Raw genomic sequence first — 25,041 nt, forward strand, 5'->3', positions numbered from 1 at the left:
TGTTAAAATAACAGACTGACTTTGAATCTGAAATAGACAAAGCTGAAGTTTGCATCCCTAGATTGTAGTGGCAGGTCACAACAAATGCCCACTCATCTTGAGGCAAGTTTGTTGCCTCATGAGGATGATCATGCACAGCAGGAGTATTTCCAACTGCAAGACCTTGTTGCTGTTTTTTCTTCTACGAACCAATGCATTTCCAACATTCAGAGATGTCATGGCCGGGCAGCCTGCTATAGTGCTTCTTGTTCTTTCCATCAACAAGAGAAGATGATGAGGTACCAGATGAAGGTTTGGGCTTGCTATAGTTTTTCCCCCTTTTCCTTTGCCTCGATGATCGGTTGCAAAGGCCTAATCTACATGAATAGAAGAAGCCCTGTTTTGAGGAGTCTACTCCTCTTGCAGTAATAGGGCACCAAGCTATTTGAAGCTATAGTGGTTCCGGTTACCCATGGCCACTAGCCTCAATGTCATAGCAAATCCTTGGTATGAGTCAAGGAGCCCATCATGTGTCAAACACCACCAGTGAAAATCTGGGACAATGTCATCAACATTGATGAGCTACTCTTTAAAATCCTTAATCTTGGTGAGATAGGCATCCATTCTGTCCCCTTCGTTCATCTTAACATTATCCAGCTGCCTGCATAAATAGGCAACCCGGACCTCATTATGATCCCAAAGCTGAGCCAAAGTCTCAATGTCCTTCTCCTCCAAAACCCTAAGGTGTGTATCAAGTGGATCTGGCCTCAAAACCCCCACTATGATGAAGTCTGCAAGGTCGTAGGACTGTAGCACCGACATCATCATAATTCTCGACACACCATAACTCCGGGTGTAGCAGAATACCATGGCTAGCATTGTCCTCTTCTATGGCACTTGTAGCAGGGGGGGACCAAAGGTGCTGGTATGCACGCACACAAAGATGGTTTGCAGGACTCGCGCTCCACATGGACAGATTGCCTCCTTTCTAGTACAGCATGGATGCTCCTGTTTCTCCCCTCCCATCACACAAGATCAACCAGGTTATCCGTGAGGATCTACTACAGCTACACACATTCCGGACCTGGTTAGGCCCGAGTGATCTTCCAGTGAAGCTGGGCTTTTACAGAGATCACTTCTTACATATCACAGCGGAGGGTTTCATTGATCCATCAGGATACATGTAGATTCACTTACCCCACTCATTGAGGATCTCTCTTGGGCAGTTCCGAGTCTCTTCACACAGACTTCGTATTGAGAGCGGCAGAGCGGAGCGGATACCCAAGGAGAGGCGCATATGCACACTATGTGACATGCAGGAGGTTGAGACAGAGGAGCATTTCACCTTTAGGTGTCCTATCTACTATGAGATCCGAGGGCGTTTCTACTGCCTCTTCAGAGATAGTTATGGAGTTTTGGCCCGTTTCCTCTCCTACCCAGACCAGCGATGTTTGGTTGCTTTCATTCATGAGGTGCTCAGACACCGCAATAGGATACTCCGAGCATGGAGACAGAAGCAGACTTCCTCCTCGACTGATACTTCTCAAAGCTCTGTCACGGAGTTCTTTCAGACCCCCACGAGGCGAGGCCTCGACATGACCGTGACCTGGAGCCTGTTGTTGGGATATATGTGATCAAGGGCTTGCACCTTTTGGTAAATGCTCATGATGCATTCATGATATATTTTGAATTAAATATGTTTGAATACTATTTTGTGAAGGAATAGACACTGCCTTGTAAGAGGTAAGACCTTCCTAATGGCTAATATGAGTAAGATAGATGGTCATTCTTTCCATACTTGGCAGACTAAGGTCAAGTTCATTCTCATGAAGAAAGGTCTATGGAATATTGCTTGTGGAAAAAAGAAGAAACCTTCAACAGGATAAGGTGAAATAGCATGGACATTAAAAAATGAAAAGGCTCTAGCAATTATTGCTTTGGGTCTTATTGATGAATATATTCATCACATTGATGGGAAGGACACTTCACATGATGCATGGAAGACACTTGACAAGATATTTGGTGCCAAAGGTAAGCACTCAAAGATGAAGATACTTATTCACAAAATATTAGAATGCTTTTGTGGAAAGACCAGCCACATTGGGGAAGAACTTGAAGACAAGAAGAAGATCAAGGAGAACAAGGAAAATAACTACATCAACAAAGGTTGCAACAATGGCTCCTACTAAAACTCCAAAGAGAATCAAGCATATCTTGTGAAAAAGAGCTACATCAACAACAAAGTAAATCTGGTTGAAGAGAGAACTCCATCAACAAATGAAGAATCAAACTTTTGATAGAAGATAAAGACTATGCCTTTTGAGCACTTTGTCTTTTGAACTTTATTTATCATCACTTGGTCAAATTTTGAGGTTCTCTACCTGGAATAGTACTCCAAAAAGAATGTTATGTGTTTTGTCTTTGGTAAATCACCTCTGGTCACCATATGATGTAGGCCATGTGATATGTGTTTGCTTCCATGATACCTCTTGCAGACATGAGAAACTAGGTCCACACAAAGGCCTATGATTAATCCTTGTACATGCAAGAGAGAGAACCATTTGCGGGGGGTCTATCCCATTTTTGTAAACCTTGACCCTTGGGCACCTTTGCCAGCATGAGATCCTAGCCATAGATTTATCCTTGACCACCATGAGATGGAATGTGTGACCACCATGAGATGGCAGAAGCTATGAGTATCTTCCTTAGATCTCAGGCTGAGCTTTATGGGCTGAGATTGCCCTTGAGACAGGAGCAGGAGCTTCTTAACTATGAGTCGGCTGATGACACTGCTATTTTTATTGAGGCCTCTTCGTCACTTGATTCTTTCTGAACAGCCTTGGATATCTTTTGCTCAGCTGCAGCGGAACACATTAACTGGCATAAATCCTTTGGCTTTTGGATCAGTGATGAGGAGACTCCAGGCTAGGGAGTTCACATTGGCTTTTCCTGGATTTAGAAGGGTCTTCATGTCAGATATTTGGGATGCCAGGTAGGATTGGGCATCTCTCCAGCACAGCAGTTTGCCCCAGTATAAGGAAAAAGCTCCTTTTTTGGAGCTCAACCAAACTCGACCTTGCATCTAGAGTTGTGGTAGTGAACCAGGTTCTTTTCGCCACCGCCTAGTTTGTGTGTTCTTGCTGGTGCCGGTCTAGGGATTGCATTACTCAGCTCATTAGACCAGTCAGAAATTTTTTATGGAGTGGACTTGATGGCACGGCAGATGTTGCAGCAAGGGTGGCCTGGGAGACCATGTGAAGGGGGCCTTAATATCATTGACCCAGACTTGCAGTGCAGCGCATTGCTTTGTAAGATGGTGGCGAGGGGACTCATGCCTCGGCAAGAACCTTGGAAGGATTTCTTTTTTGGACGCATTATGGCTTGCACACCTACCTTGGGAGATGATTGGGTGGACAGCCCTCGCTGGATTTTTACATCCGCCTCTCTCAGATCTCCTGCCTCTCCTCTCATGACTGCCATCCTGAAAGCTTGGGGGAGCTTCAAGAACACTCTTCGAAGGGTTCCGCCCTCTACCCTCAAAGAGATTGATAGGCAACCGATCATTTGAAACGATAGTATACTTGATGAGCATGGCAGACCACTGGGCACTTCCCATTACATGCAGTGGTCTAGATGGGAGAGAGGCCCCGCCTACACAGTAGGCACTTGGAAGGCTTTTATCAGGCTACCTGAGGATCAAAGACTACAGTCCGTGAGTCACCTCAGAGGGGTAGCACGCAGGATTCAGCAGATAGATGCAGCCATCCCGGTAGAATGGACGGTTGACATGCCTATTACTTCCACCACTTGGATGGGAGCTTTTTCGAGGTCTCAAGGAAGATGCACTGGTCTTTGACGTTGGGGTTGGAGGTATACTCTCTAGATCCACGGATGATATTCTTCTAGAGATTGCCTTTCAGCGTGTCAGGATTGCTGGTTTTGTGGACCATGGAGCGGGCTTGCACTGATACTTAGACCCCAACCCTCTGCTCTTGGCCCTCGAATCAGGTTGTGGTTATATGGAGGTGCACCTATCAGGTGCTTGCAGTGGGACCCAGGAGAGTGGGAGTGGATAGATCATGGGCACCGAGAGAGGGGGATTCCCTTCTTTCGTTTCACGGTTGATAATGCCAGGAGATTTCAGCTGAGCAGTAGGGGTTGGATTCCCTCCAGAGCCCCCTATTGGGACACCTTCTTCATCACCGCAGATTTGCATAGGAATTTCTGAAGGAGGCTTTGGAAATCCCTCAGAAATAAAAAGATCACTCTTTTCTTTTGGCTTTCTATTCATGGAGGGATTGCAATGAACCTGTGGAGATCACGATTTGGGGTTGATCCCACTTGCCCTCGCTGTCATTCTACAGAGGAGTTAGTGCGACATTGCCTTTGGGACTGCAGTCAGGCGAGGACTGTTTGGAAAGGGGTTGCTCGGATACTCAGCATTTTTCATACTTCCCCTTTCTTCATGACTTGGGGCTCGGTCGCATGGTTATCCCTTACTGGGCCCCAGGTGTTTTAAGAGGGTGAGCCTTCTTCTTGGGCACTCTCGATCCGCCGGCAGGTGATAGAGCCCTACTCTCTTCAGGATGTACCACTTACTCCCTTCAAAGCTTCGCATGCTTCAATGGACACCTCTTGGGAGATTTTGGCTAGCATTTCCTCTTGGCACATTTGGAGAGCCAGATGCACAAAGGCCTTGGATGGCACCCAGATACACCCATCACAAGTGTTCACGGGTATTTGGAGTGACACGGTTCACACTTTGATAGCCATATGGGCTGGCATGCAGGGCCCTTCACGGGCAGCCTCTTCTAGGAGGACTATATTTCTTCGAGTTTGGAGGGGTTCTCCCTTTTTCTCGGAGGTTTCTACCGGATTGAGATCGCACTATCAGCCCCAATCCTTTCTTTTTGGCTCTTGAGCTTTTCGTGCATTGCATGGCATATCCCGTATGGAGCTTGCTCTAACGGTTTTCTTTAATACTTAATAGAAGTCTCTTTTTGCAACAAAAAAAAAACCCTTGAGGGGGGGTATGTTGGGATATATGTGATCAAGGGCTTGCTAGGTGCATGTGTGTATCCAGTAGCAGTCATATGGTTATGTGTGTGTGTGTAGAAGAGACACACTTAGTGCCATAGACCATGACACAGGTGATGATGTAATGCAAAGGCCCCCACATGGGGGTGGTGCCTATGATAGTGGAGTTCCTATGATTTAGGAGCTAACTCCATTGATGGAGGAGAGGTGCCATTGATTTAGGCCACCCTCTCTCCCATTCTATAAAAGAGGGACTTCCTCTCAAATCAATAGAACACCCATTGCTACATCTTTTGTGGTCTCACTCCTCTTGCCACAATGCATCTATTCTCCCCCACGTTCCAACACCTTTGACCCGATAGCTCATATAGAGGGTTGACTCACAGATCATACTTGGGGACATCCCCCCCTTGTTTAGGGTCGGAGCCCAACCGATGGGGGTCACAGTGGCCCTGGTCAAACGTAGAGCTACAACCAAGAGACGTACCAGGACTGCACCCTTGGGGGGGCGACAGCGCTCTATTGCTGACCTCATGCCTCCACTTCCACAGCCCCATCCATCATGATGTCCTACTGCTGTTGATGATGATGATGATGGTTATGATGATGTTGACGATGATGCTGAGATTGATACATATATAGTCGAGATATGACTATGTTGTACTTAGGATTTAGTACTGTCATTTTGCATTTTCTGCATTATGCATTGGTATGGATGCTCATTTAGTAGCTCCACTACCACAGCTCATTGTATCAAGTTTTTCACAATCTCATAGACCCATCGGTCTTCCGAAGACTTTAATAAACTTTCTTTCTTTCTTTCTACAATTCCTTGCTGTCTAGGCCCTAAAACTCCTTTTCTAGGAACTGAAATCTACCTCAAACTGGTAGCACCTTGCTTCTGCACAACCTAACAATACAGTCGGCTTGCTTATGCAGGCCGACATGGACCGACCTGTCAAGACAAAACACCGTCAATTGCTGGGCAAAAACCCCAAGAAAGAGGGTAGAAGGAGGAGCCTATATATAGCCCCTACACCCTACAGTCGGCTTGCTTATGCAGGCCTACATGGACCGACCTGCAGGGTCATATCTGACTCGACGTAAGGGTTGTATGTGACTAAACTTACCCAACCAGGTGGGTGGCCTAGTTGGCCCCAACCTGACCATGATAGAGGCACCTACAGGGCAAGTACAGATGGTTGTCAACGCAAGCCATAAATGCCCCCGAACAAAGCCGTGCCAGCCCCTGAATCTGCCCATACGAATATGCAACCCCTGCTGTACCCTAGTGTGGTCCTTAGCATGCTAATCAGCCATGGATCACACAGCCCAGGTACATGTCCATCCCCCTCCTAATCTAGCCTCCCGGAGATGCCAATTCTAACATGTACATGTTTTACCATGGTCTCCTATAAGAGATTACCCTTATGACAATCCATCTAGCTTCTTGATCATTGAAAGCCAAAATGTTGAATGTATGTTTCACAAGAACTACAACACCAAAGAAAAGAGTGCTCTCCCACATAAAAAATATCATATCCAACAAAGTGCCCCGTCCGGCAGACATATGCATGCTGATTATGCTCTTGCAGAGAGACCATATCGGGCTGAAATTTATTAGCATAAGCCCATACAAGTTGCCATATGCATAAATCACATAACCCTTGCACATTATAAGTCAAGCATTTTATTTGTTCCATCATATTTATAGAGATGTTAGAGACTCTCTCCCAGAGAAGACATTCAAGGTTGCATGTCCACCTCAGGATCCAAGATATGATCCTGATGTGACACCGCATCATGCTGGCTAGGCAACAAGAGTTTCAGAGAAGGGCTGCTCATCTAAGGAATTTTTCAAAAGCATGCATCATAAAAGACACTGTGAAAACATATGCCGATTTAAAACTGTTGACGGTAATTGGACCACTTGACGAGCATAGCTAGCCCAAGCTTGCATCAACCACTATGCCAAACTATTTGGGATTGTTTCTTTCCCGTCATAGGATATATTGTCGACAAGACAGGAGATGCTTCGGCATGTGTTTCCAATTATGTCTCATGAACAGGCTATGCAACTTGAGGCACCTTTCAAAGAGAGAGAGTTTAGAGATGCAATAATGTCATGTGGCAAACAAGGTGGGATGGACCACTGTAAAGTTTTCCTTGAGTATTGGGATGCCTTTTCACCTACATTGCTGGATAAGATCAATTATGTGTGGGAAACTCAGCAAATGCCAACTAGTTGGGAAAAAGGGCTGGTCAAATTATTCCCTAAAAAAACTTGTGTGAATCTTTTTGCTGATGGAGGCCCATTACACTTATGCCAGCCATCTACACGCTTGTTGCTAGGATGTTGGTCAATCATGTCAAAGGCTTCCTACATGATGGGCTCTGCCCAGTATGGGTTCATTTTCCAGAGACATTACGGATAATATTGCTAATGCTTATATTGGGATAGAATATGCAAAGTATACTTGGCAAAACATTCCTAATACGAAATGGGATTTCATCTCGCACACAATGCAATTACTTGGGTTTGGTAAAAACATGCAGCACAGCAATTATTGGCCATATCATGATAGTAAACCTCTTGGTATTGAGATCTAGCTGATGGTTGGATTATCCATCGTTCAGTATGCCAAGGATGCCCTCTCAATGCATTGTACATGGACTACCTCATTGCTATAGGTGGCTTGCATGGATTACCTCGATGCACGGATCAAAGAAGGTTCTTTCCCAGCTCACGAGTGCATTATCATTGTATGCTTTGTCAGCTTGGCCTACAGGTGACCGTTCAAAAATCTAAGCTTCTAACCCGGCATGCAAAAGAGTGGCATAACATTCTATGGCCTAGGGAGATTGTTTCATCTACGCAGCTTGTGCTAACCTTAGTTATCCTTGGGGTGGACAGTTAGCAAATGGATCTAGTCCTCACCAAGCTGAAAAAGAAGTTGGAATATTAGAAGTTAGCCACTCAGCCATTACATGTCCGATTCCACATAGTCCAGTCCATCTTGGTTGCATATATACATTTATTTTTGCCTTTGATAATGTTTGCCTGCAAGGTATTAGCTATTTCATGTCTACTATCCCTGAGACTTTCTGGCACTCTTCGCAGCATCATTAGGAAAAAAGGGAGCTCATTTTGGGGCCTTTTAGAAGAGAGAGAAAATAGGCTCTCAACCAATCAGGGGTGGGCCAACGTAACGTTGAAAATTCAACAAAAGAAGATGAAAATAAGAAAAAGAAATAGTAACTATACGTTCGTAGAAGCATGTCACATTAATGAGGTGATCTAATTTGAATCTTTAAAAATTTTATTTTCTGTGCAGAATTTGGTGATTATGACACCGCAGACGCGTCCGGAACGGCCCAAAACCTCAACAACGGCACTGGAAACGCTGGAATCGGACATCCGGAGGCCCGGAAACGGCAAAAAAAGGCCAAAAAACGCGATTTGTAGAAAAACGCGATTTGGTACTTTTGAGATCATGGATGATAGAGTGAATATAGGTTGGTTTTTGTTGAGCCACTAAATGACTCTTCATCCCATCAAGAAACAGTATCCAAAACTAGGACCTCGGGTGTCCCTAGCTGCGGCCCAATCTAAATTACAATACCCACGGAAGTTTTTTTCTTTTAGGACATGGATCCTATAGCCTTTGTTACCCTTTAGACATCGTTGAAAGTCTATTTCGACTAACCAATACTCGACCTGACATCGCTTTCTCACTCGAACTGCTATGCCAATTCACTTCAAAGCCAAGGGAGACTCACTAGAAGGCATGCTTGTAGAGCCAACGATGTCTAAAGGGTAACAAAGGCTATAGAATCCATGTCCTAAAAGAAAAAAACTTCCGTGGGTATTGTAATTTAGATTGGGCCGCAGCTAGGGACACCCGAGGTCCTAGTTTTGGATATTGTTTCTTGATGGGATGAAGAGCCATTTAGTGGCTCAACAAAAACCAACCTATATTCACTCTATCATCCATGATTTCAAAAGTACCAAATCGCGTTTTTCTGCAAATCGCGTTTTTCAGCCTTTTTTTGCCGTTTCCGGGCCTCCGGATGTCCGATTCCAGCGTTTCCAGTGCCGTTGTTGGGGTTTTGGGCCGTTCCGGACGCGTCTGCGGTGTCAGAATCACCAAATTCTGCACAGAAAAGTGTTGCTCTTATATGAACATTGAATGTAAAGCATGTGAAAGAATATATTTATTCCTTTTCACACTGACATTTCTCATGCAAGTATCCATATTTTCTTGCTTTTGTAGAGAGAGAAAAGAGAAAATAGTGAATTTCTTACAGGGCCCCAAAATGAGCTCCCTTTTTTCCTAATGGGTCGATAGGGCTTGAGGTTACTTTCCTCAGAGCACCTCTGCTGACCAAGGATGCCTAGGGAACTAAATATTCTTAATATTCACATACACATTTTGGCTCACAAAGGGAAAAGTATGCTTGAGTTTATGCAAGGTGATCAGTCTCATTAATCGTCATACTGCGATGCTTGATTTTGCATTTGAGTACTAATACATTCAGCCACCCGTGCCCAACTCACTAGGATTTTCTTCTTGGCCATATCGATGGTAAGATTTAAGGATGTCCTTTGGTGATATGCATATTTTCTGATTGGAAGCACATACTTGCTCATCTTAAATGGCATAGTCGGGTGTTCTTGATGTTAACTCTTTGTCAGCAGAGAGTCTACATCGATCGAAGGTGTTTGTACGTCCTTTGGCCATGCAAGAGCCCAAACGGTCATATTTTCTTTGATCCAAAGGGATTCACAATGTGGGAGATGTGCTTAATGAAGCTGGTATTGTGCTGTCTTTTCCTACATCAATCAGACAATTTGACTCGAGACAGCATTATAGATCCTCCCTTTGGCATACACTGTCACAGATGCTCCATGATTTTCACTTTGTATCATGTCTTGAGTGCACACATCGTCTCAAAGACTGGGCTCTTCATTCATATGATTCTAGCTATCGTCCGTTACTATTGGCTAATATAACCGTTCCTAAGTTGTACAAGGTTTTGCTGCCACCCCCTTAGATTTTAGCTTATGCAAACCGTATTTGGTCTATTACTCGTAATGCATCGCAGTGGCCAAAAAGATTGCAACAACTTCAGGCTTGCAAACTCCCGCTTCGTCAGTAGGTTTTCTTATGGCACGTTATGCTTGGTCTTCTTCCATATGTAAAAATTTTCCCATCGACATGTTGATCCACTACTTGTCACAGAGGTATGGCTTTGAAAGAGTCCATGGCCCATCTCTTTTGGCATTGCCCTATGACTCGTGACTTTTTTTTTTTGATGCAGCAGCTTCTACAAGCACGTTTTTCTACTACTTGCTATGTCAAGCTCTTCTGGTTATTTGGGGTCCACCCTATTAGGCAAGGATTTGATCCTTTTTTTTTTGTTGGGTTTGCTATTCAGCACTTTGGGCTCTATGGAAAGATCAAAAGTCTTTGGTGATCCCTCCCTAGCCAAGTTTCGTTTCCTCTAGGCATCTCTACAGCAATCGTTCTTCGATTGTACACGTGCCCGTGATCTGATTATCCTGCGTACTTGTCCTATAATGCCATCTTTTGATGTTGCAGCTGCATGTTCCCTTTCTAGGGACTGCTGTTTATGTAGACTTCACCTCTCTTTTTTAAGTAAGTGTATGTGTGCGAGCACGCACAGAGTGAATATCAAGCCAAATGTGTCATTGAGAGGGGGTGTTGGAATGTTGGGGCCAATGCCCCCACCTATGAGCCCCAAAATGAGCATGACAAAGGGGCTTGACAACTGTAGCAACATGGGTGGGTATGGTGCCACATCAGCAGCAGCAGAAGATCCTTCTTGTTATTTTAGCACTGCTGCCACCTTGGACAGAACTCAAGGCTGGCACAGCTGCAGCCATATGGGTGGCTGTGCTGGCCTGCAATTGCCCATGTAATGGGCAGATGGGCTGGCATGCAGCTGACAGCACAATAGGTACCTGCAAAGGCGCAGAAGGAACTGCCTGGTTCGGCAGCCTCTACAAGGAGTTCATTGGCTGAGGCCTTGTCTCTCCTTCCCTTTCCAAGAGGTTGAGGTGAGGGAGGCCAATGAAGCTACCCAAGCCTCTTCCTCCTTGGAAGACCCTCTCCTCTCTTGAGCTCCTCTACTTCTACTCCTTAGCCTCGCTCGTGAGTTGTTTCTTGCTGCAGCGACCAGCAGAGAATGGTTTCCAGCCCATCATTGCCACCATCAGTCTCCTCGTCACTATTGAAGCTGCCCGTGCCAAAATCATCAACAAAAAAAAAGAAGGGTTGCAACCTTTACGATGTCTCTACAGGCCAAATGGCTGTTAGAATTATTGCTATAATTTAGCAGTGACCAATGTAATGTAATAAGTAGGTTAGCGCACTTTTCCCTCACTTAGAGGTTTTTCCCCCTAACCACCGTTAGTTCACTATGGTTAGTGAAGGATAAGGTTTTGTCACTTAGACAAAACCTATCACTCCATTCAGTTGTAACCCTCTCATCTAATTGCAACTACGTTTTCAGCTCTCACACTCTCCTGCTCTTGTTCTCACCTTTGCTCTCTCTCTCCCATTCTCACATTTGGTGTCAGAGCAGGTTGATCCTGCTCCCTGCTCCCTTCTTCTCGTCCTCCAGCTCTAGCCCGCAAGCTCCATCTGTTCACCCTCCGTACAGGTCGTCCGTACAATTCGCACGGACTGATACCGTACACTCCCTACTGTACCTGTGACGCCCATACCAACACCTCCTGCATCAACGCCGTACAACCTGTGTCTCCGTACATTCCGTACAGCTCGAAATAGCCCGTGGAGCACAGTCCGTAGAGCACCGTCCGTACCTGCGTCCGTACCTGCGCTGCCATTCCGTACCGTCGCACCTGTGCCGTACTTTCGTTGTACGACTGTCGTACAACAGTACGGTTATTGTACCGTCTGTACTTTGCACGTGTGAACCGTACATCTAGTACGTCATCCGTACCAGTGACTAGTTCGTCAGGCGTCCGTACAGTTGCAGGAGCTGAACCGTCCGTACACAGGAGGGCACTCGTCCGTACAACTATTGTTTGTGGCATAACCCTTATTGGTTCTTCATGATGGAGCACATGCCATTCAGACCTCCACAGTACATTCAGTACAGTTTTACACGCTGTTGTTCATACAACAATACTGCACCCGTCCGTACAACCGTACCAGCAGGCCCGTACAAAGAGTCAGTGCCATACTGCCCGTACAACGCTGAACCTGCTTCGTGCATCGGTTGTTTTCTTTGTAGGGTCTTTTTCAACAAAGGATTCTTTGCAAGGGCCACTTTGCAGGTGTAGTTTGCACTTTGCATTTTGTGGATTGGACAAGTATTGCAGGCAGATTGCTTATCAAGGTTTTGGGGCTTTTGTAAAAATTTTGGCACACATTGCAAGCAAATTGCAAAGGTTGGCCAAGAAATTGGGGCTTTTGCAGGAGATTAACTATTTGGGTAAAATTTGGCTCAATTTCAACTCCAAATTTAGGGCTTTTGTTCAAAAATTGCAGATTTGGGACTTTTAGTAAATTTGCCCCTTTTCGGTTGCAATTTCAAGCCACAAATTGGGGCTTTTGAGTTGGGAGAGCAATTTTGCAGGTTTCAATTCACACTGCCTTTCTGTGAGTGCTTTGAAGCGCTTTTGGCAGGTTTTGGGAGAGATTGGATGCTCTGGCAGATTTCTGACAGAGACATTACAGAGATTTGAGTTGCATTTTTAGCCAGTGTTTGGCTGTGTTTTTTTGGGATTTGTGCACTCCATTCCCAGCAAGGGAATTCAGATTTGCATTTGCTGTATTTTCTTTCTCAGACATGGCCCAGCAAAATCAGAATGATATCGGTTTCGGTGGTCTCTCACAAGAGGACAAGCTAGATGGTACCACCTGCTCCCTCTAGAGTTTTATGGTACGCAATATTCTGATTTCTCGTAATTTGTGGGACTATGTAAGTGGGGATGAGTTCCGGCCAGCAAATGTGGCTCCTAATACCCCTCCCCAACAAGGAGGAGGCAGAGGTCGTGCACAGGGTATAGCTGCAGCACAAGTTATTGGTGCAGTTATACCTACCACTCCAAAGCAGAAGAGATGGAATTCACGTGATGCTTTAGCTTTGTCGTGTATTTCTCTTTCAGTGAAAAGATTCATCATTCCACATATCCGGTCGTGTAAGACCTCAAAGGCAGCATGGGATATTTTGGAGAGCATGTATGCAGCTCGGAATGATGCCAGGGTGTCTTTTTTTTAAAAAGAATTGTCTCATACACATATGGAAGAGGGTGACTCCATGTCAGTGCACCTCACAAAGCTACAGGATTTACGAGAGCAGTTGCTGAATATTGATGAGATCATTCCTGATTCAGAGATGATTACCACTACTCTGAATTCTCTTCCTGAGTCTTATCTCAGCTTTCATACCTCGCTGAATTTGTCATTGAGGGGGGGTGCAAATCCTCTCACTTTTTACGAGTTGATAGGACTTCTGCTGCAGGAAGAGCAGACCAGGAAAAACATGGCTTCACGAGCAGGTGAACATGCTATGCTCTCAAAATTCAAGCCTAAAGTAAAGGGACAGGCAAAGACTTCAGCAAATCAGCCTTCCAGTGGTTCAAGACAGCCTTCTCAAAAGGCTAAGGGTGATGCAGGTAAGCCCAAAAAGAAGGGAATATGTCATTACTGCAAAAAGCCAAGTCACTACATTGGAGAATGCAAGAAAAGGCTTGCAAAAGAAAAGAAAAACAGCTCCGGTATGGATGTCTCAGATTCAGCTCCTCATGCATCTGACAATGAGCAAGCTACAGCCAACTTTGTGGAGCTCGACTATGCCTTCTTGTCTTGCATTTCAGACTCTCAGTTGGCTCGGGATAGTACAGCCAATTGTAATGATGACACTTATGCTTTTCTGACATGCAGTTATGATTCTTCCAAGGATGCATCAGCTTTCAGTGTCAATGAGACACAAAATACATGGTATTTTGACAGGGGTGCCTCAAAGCATATCACTTCCAGGAAGTGTCTCTTCACATCTCTGCATCCACCACCTATTGGTAAAAAGGTCACATGTGCCAACAACTCCTCCTATTCAGTCCGTGGTACACGAGAAGTTGAACTTACAGCCATTGATGGCTCAACATTCAGAATTTATGATGTCTTGTATGTGCCTGGTATCACAAAAAATCTACTTTCAGTGTCCACTCTTAACAGAGCTGGATTTCAGGTCATTTTTGAAGATGACAAGTGTGCAGTCCAAGATAGAGAGCATGACTATGCCTTGAGATTGTCTGGCACTCTGTTGCCTGGTCTTTTTCAGCTTGACATGTATGAGAAAAGACCAGCACATGCTCTTACAATTTCCACTCCTACTGCTGCTATGCAGAATGCGGAGTTATGGCACGCGAGATATGGACACATGCATTATGGCAGCTTGATGACGCTTCAAAAACATGCCATGGTTGATGCATTGCCTCCTCTTGAAACACCTCCTCCACATGCCTGTGAAGGGTGCATTCTTGGTAAAATGCACAGATCTCCTTTTAAGAAGGATGGATCAGTTAAAGCTGTTCGAAAATTACAGCTTATACATAGTGATGTCTGTGGTCCCATGCGGACTCCATCATTGGGTGGTCATCTTTACTTTGTCACTTTTATAGATGACTACTCCAACTACACTTGGGTTTATGGACTGAAACGCAAATCAGAAGTGTTTATGGTCTTCAAACACTTTGCAGCCATGGTTGAGAATGAATCTGGACTCAAGATACAGACATTACACACTGATAGAGGAGGGGAGTACTTGTCTGCAGATTTTGATGCTTTTTTGAAAGACAAGGGCATTGTACATCAGCTTACAGTGAGGCTAACTCCTCAGCAAAATGGGAAAGCTGAGAGAAAAAATCGTACTCTTATGGAGATGGATAGATGTATGCTGAAAAGCAAAAAATTGCCTCACAAATTTTGACTTGAAGGTCTCATGTGTGCCAATTATGTTTTACATGGAACACCCACAAAAGCTTTGAAGACCAAGACTCCCTATGAAGTTTGGCAAGGGAGAAAGCCTTCTGTGGATCATTTCCGTGTCTTTGGATGCCTTGCATATGCTCATGTGCCTGTTGAGTTCCGGCATAAATTGTCTGATAAGGCAATCAAATGCATTTTTGTTGGGTACAGTGCAGAAAGCAAGGGGTACCGTCTCTACAATCCTGGCACACGCAAGATCATTGTCAATAGAGATGTAATATTTTCAGAAAATTCAGCTCACACTCAAGCTGAATTTGATATGCCTTCTTCTTCCGGTGATGTCTTTGAGGGGTTACTACCCATTGCCTTGGGTTCCCCTGCTGATATATCTGATGAAAATCAGAATTTTCAGATACCTCCACATGCTCCGATTCAGCCACAGAATGTCATACCACCTCCACAAGCCGTGGAAGAGGTTGTTCAGCAAGAAATTGCAGATATACATGCAACAAAAACAGTCCCAAATTGGCTGTTACAGACTCTCAAGGAGAGTAAAATTGATGCTCCATTACCTGGCAGAACTCGAAGTGCAATAAGGCATGGGGGAGGTGCTCTTTCAGTTGAATCAGCTTATGCAGGTACTCTTCTTGATGAAGAGGAACCTGAGACATTTGAAGAGGCACAGGATAATGTGCATTGGATGAATGCCATGCACGATGAGTTGCAGTCCATTAAGAAAAATCAGACATGGGAAGTTGTCGATTTGCCACCAAGTAAACATGCCATAGGTACACGGTGGGTTTTCAAAGTTAAAAGAAAGCCAGATGGCACCATTGACAGGTACAAGGCAAGGCTGGTCGCAAAAGGATATGCTCAGAAAAAGGGCATAGACTATGAGGAAACTTTTGCTCCTACATCCAGAATGACAACCATCCGGTCAGTCATAGCAATGGCTGCAAATTTTCAGTGGAATGTTCATCAATTGGACATAAAAACAGCCTTCCTTAATGGAGACTTGTTGAAAGAGGTTTATGTCAAACAACCTCCATGCTTTGAAATTTCAGGTAATGCACTTCAGGTATGCAAGCTGAATAAAGCTTTGTATGGGCTGAAACAGGCCCCACGTGCATGGTATGCAAAGATTCATGCCTTTCTGACCAGCAAGGGGCTGCACAACAGTCCAACTGAAAGCACCCTCTACATCAAGAAGGATGGGGGGGGATATTTTAGTCATCATTCTTTATGTAGATGACTTACTGCTCACAGGGTCAAATGAAGATAATATTGCAGATTTTAAAGCTGAATTGCAGACCACTTTTGACATGTCAGATTTGGGGCTGCTACACTTTTATTTGGGGATCCAGTTCACTCAAGAGCAAAGTGACATCAGTATGTCTCAATCCAAGTATGTGCAAAAACTCTTGGACAGATTCAACATGCAGGATTGTAAGCCCATAGCTACTCCCATGGAGCCGGGGCTGAAGCTTACAATGCATGAAGCAGGTGAATCATTTGATGTCACACTCTACAGTCAGGCTGTTGGATGCCTCATTTATCTCTGCAATACACGACCTGATATTCAGTTTGCAGTTTCTCAGGTGAGCAGATATATGCACAGCCCAAAGACTATGCATTGGCAGGCTGTAAAACACATCTTCCGTTATTTGCAAGGTACCAAGTCTTTTGGCTTGATGTTTCCCAGGGGGGTGACTTGCAGATGCATGCCTACAGTGACTCAGATTGGGCTGGAGATTATGACACTAGGCAGTCCACAAGTGGCAATTGTTTCTTTTTTGGCAAAGCTTGTATTTCTTGGTTGAGCAAGAAACAATCTACAGTGGCTACCTCTTCATGTGAAGCTGAGTACAGGGCAGCTTTCACAGCGATAGTTGAATGTGTTTGGCTGCGTCGTTTATTTGCTGATCTTCATCTTTCATTGGAGGGTCCTTCTCCAATTCTCACTGATAGTCAGAGTGCTATTGCAGTAGCAAAGAATCCTGTGTTTCATGCTCGCACGAAGCACATTGAGGTTCATTATCACTACGTCAGAGAGAAGTTGCATGCAGGAGAGATCAGCATGATCTATGTGTCAACACATGACAATGTTGCAGACATTTTCACCAAAGCACTTCCACGTGAAAAGTTTGAGGCATTTCGCAGTGCCCTCAACTTATCTCCTTTTGGTGATTGATCTTTTCCTTGTACATGACATTGGCACTGCAGGGGGGTGTTAGAATTATTGCTATAATTTAGCAGTGACCAATGTAATGTAATAAGTAGGTTAGGGGCACTTTTCCCTCACTTAGAGGTTTTTCCCCCTAACCATAGTTAGTTCACTAACTATGGTTAGTGAAGGATAAGGTTTTGTCACTTAGACAAAACCTATCACTCCATTCAGTTGTAACCCTCTCATCTAATTGCAAGTGCAGCAGCCACTTGGAGATATTTTACGGGTTCTCTACCCTTGCTATGCATAAAATGAATGACATATTTCCTCTTTTTTATATGTTTGAGTCAAGGGTACTCTGCTCTGGGTAGTCCCCAAAATGAATGCAAGTATGGTTTTCTTGAGTCAATAAAGGTTCTCTACCTTGGATAGTCCTCCTAAAATGATGTATTCATTTGTTTATTTTCTTGTGTGTGGCTCCATGTCGCGCATTAGTCCCTGGAGCCAAGGGGGGATGTATTGAGGGAACCTACTCCGTATTGGTCTTAGATGGGTCTATCTATTAGGCCTGGCATTTGAGTTCCAAGATGTTGGTGATCTGGTTTCCTAGACCTCTGCGTTGGTTATGCATCCATGCTAAGACATGAGCCTCTGAGTCATGTTTGGGACGTAAAGCCATGAGAGTGCTCAATCCGACCTCTGAACCATGCTCAGACTTTAGCCTCTGAGATTGCTTGAGAGCCATGTCTACTTCTGACATTGCACAGTCCGATGACCATCATAGATCTTGTTCTGGGTTCCATTCCAGTAGTCCCTCACCTTTCCTCCATGGGGGCGTGTTAGGAAATGGAGTCAAGTTGAGTCAGTTTTGGTGTGTTCTAGTGTGTTCTAGTGAGTCCTAGTAGTGAGTTTTACAGTACTAGGTGTCTAGGAGTGCCACGTGTCATATTGGGAGTTATCCCATATACATTTGGTACTTAGTGTGTGTGTGCCTATCCTATAAAGGCATTGTACTTTTCACTTGTCATATCACTCAACTCATTCAAGTACAAGCTGCTTTGGTCTACATGTGAGTGCTTCTTAATTGCTTTCATTTACTGTTCATTTCATTATGTTTGCTATCTTTCCTTTTCGTTCCTAGTGATAGCTTGCTTCTCTCCCTACCACTATGTTCCTTCACTTTCCTCAGAGTTGGAGCACAGTGTTCCCTTTCAGATTCTTCCATCGCATACTCATACACTTCACATATTTCCACTGTGTGGATTCTTTAACCAGGCATCAGAGCCATTGCTTTAGCTCGTGGTACATGTTGAGATTCTCTAGCATATTTGTCTTGAAGCATTTGTCTCGGTCTCACTTTTGTTTGCTCATGTGTATTCTTATATCTCTTGGTGTTATTCTCTTGGTGTCAGTCTCTGAAACCTGCATGAGCTCTAGTAGCCATAGGTGGGTGGTAATTCTCCCCTGGCTGCTTGACCTACTCCCTAAAATAACAGCAAAGCTCAAGAACCATATACTCATAAGCCCAACACCATGGACAGTGAGCATTACTAGGCTGCTCAATTTCAATATCCATCATATCCTGTGTTATCTTCTTTGTATCTCAGTTCAACGATTATTCAAATCTACCAACTTCCTTGCTACATAATCTCGCAAATAGTCGTCAATCCTTGATGTAATCTTTTTCCTTGAAACATTTGCATTCCACCGCTTACCTCTGAAGGCTTATCTGAAACACGGGATATGTCAAAGCAATAGACTTTACTGCCCCATGCTGGCACACAGGCAACCTGTACACAGCGTTTTCAATCATGAGGCTGCCAAATCCACAAACATATCATGCAAAACCCACTGTTCTATTAACAAGTGTTGTTGATTTTTTTGGGCATTCAAAACATCTTTCCTAGTATTTTGCAAGAGACATTCTATTTGGCTGTGCTCATATCCTCGTGGTGTTGCATTTAAGGTTTCAAATTTTTGCAATAAAATAAATAGCATCATATATCAAAATTTTGAGAATAATAAAGCCTAATAAACACTACCTCGAAGCAGGGATCATCTTGCAATGATACAAAATGCATGTGTTTTACTAGTAAAGATGCAAAATAAGAGATGCAGCTTAGAAATGATATATGGACTCCAGTCTAGGCTAATTTTATGAAAAAATGCATTTTCCTTAAAATAAAGATGGCACATGCAGCACTGCAGTCCATTTGGACTGATCTCATTTTTACTATCCGGAGTCAGTAGGAGAGATGTACTGGGACCTCTGCACCCACGAGAAAGGGATTGATAGCATTCACGAGGACCTGAGATTGTTCCTTGTTTTTGCATGTTATTCCACTTGGGATGGCATGGCATTATTGACCACCCCATGGTTTATTCTTATTGTAGAGGCCAGTATAGAGTTCTCACTCTCCCACCTCTGGTTTATTTTTTGAACGGAATAAATTATTTTCTGCTGTAAAACCTGGTGCAGACACTATGAACAATTTAGACCCCCTGAAAATTAACCAGATACCAAAAACTTAAGCCTTCTGTACAGTATACTTGTTTAAGATACTATAGCTGCCAAGAATGAAGTTGCCGAACAACCCTATTTGCTGTTGTCTTCCTTATGTTCTTCATTGAGGATTTGAATATGAAAAAGAAGACATCAGGTTTCTATTTTTCCCAGAAAAGAATCAAACTGCACAATACCTCATCTTGATTGTTAGGATTCCAACACACAGCTGCAAGTCTTTGATGTAGCAATAACTGCACTATAGGCACCACTGCAGCCCTGTTTGAATCTGATAGTACAAGAGAGAAAGCCTGTAAGGTCAAAGTGCTCGCACCATAAGAGAAGCTTCTCCTACTAATGCAAGAAAAGGACCGACTCTCCCATAAATAGATATGGCAACGCCTGAATCCTGCGTGACCAAGGTTATTCCTTGCTAGATAGAAGGATCTTTACAGATAAAAATACTGTCCAACATCACAAGCAATCCCAAAAATACTAATAATAATATGTAATCCCCATTATTAGTACATTTGCACAGTGAATGAAGAAACTTAATGCTTGACAAAATGATGGCCGGGTCAGACCATGTTTAGACATTATTTCTTCTGTATAAAAAACAGATGATTCCCAATTATATCAAAGAATGCAATAAGCAGCAATACAATTGAAAATAGATTACAAGAACAGTAAAAACCTTGAGCATGGCAATATATGGACTCGTAGTCATAAACTGCAAGAGACCCAATGCTGCTTACTGAAGCCACATACACACCCTGGTATTACAAAATCAGTTGAAACAAGCTGGTTAATGGCTAGCTGACAAGAAAAAGAATTGCCCAGGGAGGGACAGCTAGGAAGTCGAAAAAATTCCAGCAAATTGACGTGCCTGCACAATTAAGTCTTCATTTAACACATTGTAAAGGCTCTTTGAGGGAGAAGTATATTGTATCAATGCATACATTATCTGAAAGAGCTGTAGAAACTTTTAAGATATAATGTGGCTCTATATTATTTTTTAGGATTACAGACAGCAGATACAGTGAAATTACGGTTATATTTGTACATGTAAACAATGAATTTTTACAGGTTGGAGCATCACACCTAACACAGCCTTCCCGTGTGTGCCAGGCCTTTTCAAACGGCAGCATTTGAAACACATTTTCAAATTTGAAAAAAGTCGGGGGGGCGGGGGGGGGATAAACCTTTTTAAAATACTCAAAAGAGATTTTAACTTATTTTTTGAATAGAAATTGTCAGAATAAACACCTATTGACAATTAACAAGCTTAAAATTTAGGTATTTTTTAATTTTTTCCCGGGAAAAGAACATTCTAAAAATTAACTCCTTAGTGACACAAACAGCAAGGAAAATACAACTTCCTAATGAACGGTACAATGTTAAAAAACACATGGATATCCCCTTGGATGCTCTCTTGATGGGGATTGCTGTACAAACAACCACTCCGGTGGTTTATAATGCCAAACTTTGGTAATTTCAGTATTATGATTCCGAAAATACTTATATCATATATGATGATGTCAGGTGTCAATTCTTGTTAAATTTGATTTTTAGTTTTCCTTTTGGAAGAAAATGCCAAACTCTTCTCTACTAAACATTTGGATGTTTCCAGAGGGAGAACATGCCTCACATGAAAAAAAATGTGCATGTAATAAATCCTTTGCAACCTTCACCAGGACATGCCTCACGTGCTGGCTTGATATGTAAAGCGCTCAAGCGTCAACCTATCTCCATCTTCCCACTCTCTCCCTCAAACCCTCCTACATTGTGTTTGCATAACCTCACCTAGTTTCTTAAGAATTGCAGGTGCAATAGACGAGGAATGACTGCAAGAAACTAGTTGTGCAAAACAAAAAGGTAAATTCTTGACCACATATTTCTTCAAGAGAATTTATTTTGCAGTAGAACACTATATACTTTAACACAAGCTTCACAATGCTCTTTCCACCCTTGGGCTTGAAAATTTCATTAAGTTTTGCAGATCTTTTTTGTGCAGGGGAGAGATTGTCAAGAGAAGAATATCTAAAGTCAGATAGACTTTTTGTACTAGACACAAGGAAGAGGGGGTTTATGTGTCATAGACATCCAATAGTCTACATTTAAACTAGCTGCTGTCTAGATTATTAAGGCTTTTCTAAAACCTCAGGAAGATTGGTCTCAACTGTTGTTAAGGAACTTTGCACATGTGAGACCTTTAAAAGAACCCAGGGGGAAACGCTACCCTAGACTAGCTGCTCTCTTCAATCCTGAACCTTGTACCTCCAGGGACAATCCCTTGGGTGGAAGGCCTTTGAGGCTATAAAAGGTCAAACTATTTTCTCTAGTAAGGGCTCATTCATGTATCTGGACTCCATTTGGGTTTCGGTCATTTTCAAACATGAATATTTTAACAATACTGACTTCTCAAAGGCAGCCTTATTGCATAACAAAGGTTAACAGTGCTGGGGTCAACTGTGGCTGAAGGAGGAATTTAAAGTGGAAGAACTAGTATGAGATAAGAAGAGAGTTTAGACTTGCTAATAATGTTCAAAACTTGTTTATGAGCAAGCTAAACCTGTGGGCAGGATATTTTCAATGGAACAGGGGATCCTTCCTAAACTACTGGTAGGAATTCAGTTAGATTGGCTCTTTTCACTTACTCCCTATCCCACTGTTTAATGACATTGAAGAGATTGGAAGAAACTGACTGACCGTAAATTTTTCTGGAAAAGGAGGTTTAAGCAAATCTAGTCTAAGAGAGTGCTAGAGAAGTACTCAGCCCTTCATTGGCTGATTCTTCACAAGGTAGTTTGGACAAATACTAGAGGTGAGATGATTGGCAAAGAATATGGCAAATGTAAGAGATGCCCAAACCAGCAAGAATATATTTCAATTGTTGTCTCTTGTCCTCATGCTAGAAAAGAAGAGTGGAGGTGGCTCTATTTCCTAGTCGTAGTCATCCATTGCAAGATCTTCATTGCCCCTTGGTGCCCCTGCTTTTGCCTAGGAGGGAAGATCCTCACCTTTGAGACCTCCAGCTCTAAATTTTTGAAGAACCAACTTTTGGTTTTGACAGGTGAAGTCATCTTTTGGTGATGAAGCTTTTGTGGAATGAATGTCTTGACATGAAGGATTTCTCACAAGGTGTTAAAGAACACCCACTATGCAAAATTATGTTCTCAAGTGCACTATGGATACTTGAACTCAAGACCTTGCACAAAAGCTGAGGCAATTGCCACTAGGCTACACAAGACCATGTGGGATATGAAGGTAAGTAACCAATGATAAGGTTATCATGGCTTTGTCTTTTATTAAAGACTCATGTAGAGATGGAGGGGAGTGCCCTAAGTTTCAACTTAGATTTCAAAAAGAATCAAAGTTATTTTAGATATCTTCATGCGCCACCCCGTTTCTCTATCTCCTTCTTCACCTTCGTCATGCCTCCTCCTTCCTCTAAGTTTCACTCCTAGATCAACGTCCCTCCTCTTAGCTTTGCATAAAGACCTTCCTATGAGATGGGAGCATGCAACAATGCAAGGGCCTAATGAGATTACTTATTGTACCTAGGTTGGCATCATTAGCAAGTAGCAGTACTTCTCTTGGAGGATATTCTCAAATAAGGGGCTCTCTCATTGAACATCAGCAACCAAACAAGGAGGTTTGGATCATTGCTTTAGGTACGGCACACACTCAACAATGGAGTAAGGATTCTTTGCTTGAAATACACTTCTATTCTATTAAGTATGAAAGACAGCCGAGAAAAGAACTCAAGGCATAGATCTATTATGCCGAGCATGAAAGACATATAGTAAAATACCACTTTAAACGTTTAAGCAAATAAAAAACCTATTAAGAACCAGGATTGAGGCTCAAAATGCAATGTCATATCTGTGATGGTCTCAAAAGAGAAAGGACAACCTCCCCATTCTCTAAAGAAATCTTGAAGCAAACCTAGAAGATCTTTGCATCCTTGATCAAATAGCCATCAGACTATGTGCAATATATGTCCAGATACTAGCCAAGGTATGAGCTTGGTAGACTTGGATGCCATCAATACTAGCCAGATACTAGCCAAGGTATGAGCTTGGTAGACTTGGATGCCATCAATAGTAGCTATACATCTAGATCTCCAATTGTGCCAAACCCTAATTTTTGTAATGAGTTTCTAAAGCTCCACCAAGCTCTGACAGAAGCAGCCAAAAGAGATGAAGAAGGCATCCTGATGTTTGCGGAAGAAAAGATCTCGCTAATGCTATCCATCCAATAAACGCACGAAGACACGATGCATTGGAGAAAGAAATCTTTCTAAGGCTCTTGACCTAGCATAAGTCCCGTAATTGCAAGCTTGCAAAGCAAAGCTCTGCATTGACAATCAAGATCAATAATTGTTTAGCCTCCCACTTGGGTTGGAAGAATCAACATCTCCCAAGCCACTTTGACTCTCATATTTGTGGACCCATCAAGTCTGCTCCAAAGAAAATTCATAGCATGCCTCTTAAGCATTGAAATGCAATTGCTAGAGTGGCACCAACAAGAGCAAACAAACTTGGCAGTGGCCAATAACACTTGGTTTACAAGTACCACTCTAGAGGCAAGATCCGACCTGGCTAAATCCAAAAACGGAGTTTCCTCTTGATACTCTCTAGCAAAAGAGCAAATTGTTGTGAAGAAGAAATGCCTACACTAACCTAACAACCCAAATATCTAACTGAGAGACCTCTATGAACCCAAGTGAAGCCAAAATCAAACCCTAGGAAAGAGAGTCCTCATCGCTGATCCAACAACCATTGGATTTATGCCAATTCCATGGGAGGAAGAAGCCTAGAGTTGCTTCCTAAATCTTGTGACGGAAGCACCTGTCCCTTGTGAACCTCTTCTTACATATGGAAAGTCATGTGGACAAAGGATAATATCATTCTGTCTTGTGTCGATGGGAGTCGATGCTCCCTCCGAATGAGCTGGAGTGTCAACAAAAGTGGAAGACATGAACTCGATAAAGTCTCGACAATCATCCAAAAGAGCAAAAGACGTTGCTGTGCATGTGCTAAAAGGAGCTCGAGTGCTAGAAATTCCCGCTTAACCGGGGCCTAAAAAGAAGAAAATGTGATCTCCACTCCGGTAACTAAAGATCTGGCAAGATGAGCACTGTGGCCAAACTAGATTCTCCATCAAGTGTAAGAACTTGTTGAGCTGAAGGAGAAAGAGGCCAATCAAGAGTCTGAGAAGGCATATGATGGGCATGAGAAGGAGTCTAATGGTCCAACCTACCATCTCTGACTATCCTCCATCCCTAATGAAGAGGAGCAGGAGCCAAAGAAGGATCTTGTCCGGAAGAAAGAGGAGCATTCTTAATTTCCATTTTGAGTCTTTTTCTT

General features: G+C 43.2%; 1 protein-coding gene across 1 annotated transcript in view; it reads right to left on the bottom strand.

Annotated features, from left to right (window-relative positions):
* LOC147900606 (Transducin/WD40 repeat-like superfamily protein) overlaps positions 1-25,041 on the bottom strand; it is a 109,306-nt gene that overhangs the window by 68,727 nt on the left and 15,538 nt on the right. Inside the window, exons 6-8 of the mRNA XM_087375908.1 lie at positions 20,364-20,442; positions 19,867-19,958; positions 18,882-18,956 (exon numbers count right to left, since the gene is read on the bottom strand). Of these exons, the coding sequence (XP_087232034.1) occupies positions 18,882-18,956; positions 19,867-19,958; positions 20,364-20,442 (246 nt within the window). The remainder of the gene's footprint in view (positions 1-18,881; positions 18,957-19,866; positions 19,959-20,363; positions 20,443-25,041) is intronic.

Source organism: Dipteris shenzhenensis, chromosome 6, assembly GCF_047967505.1.
Source record: "Dipteris shenzhenensis isolate YYH24624 ecotype China chromosome 6, Dip_SZ_1.0, whole genome shotgun sequence".
NCBI classification, from domain to species: Eukaryota; Viridiplantae; Streptophyta; class Polypodiopsida; order Gleicheniales; family Dipteridaceae; genus Dipteris; species Dipteris shenzhenensis.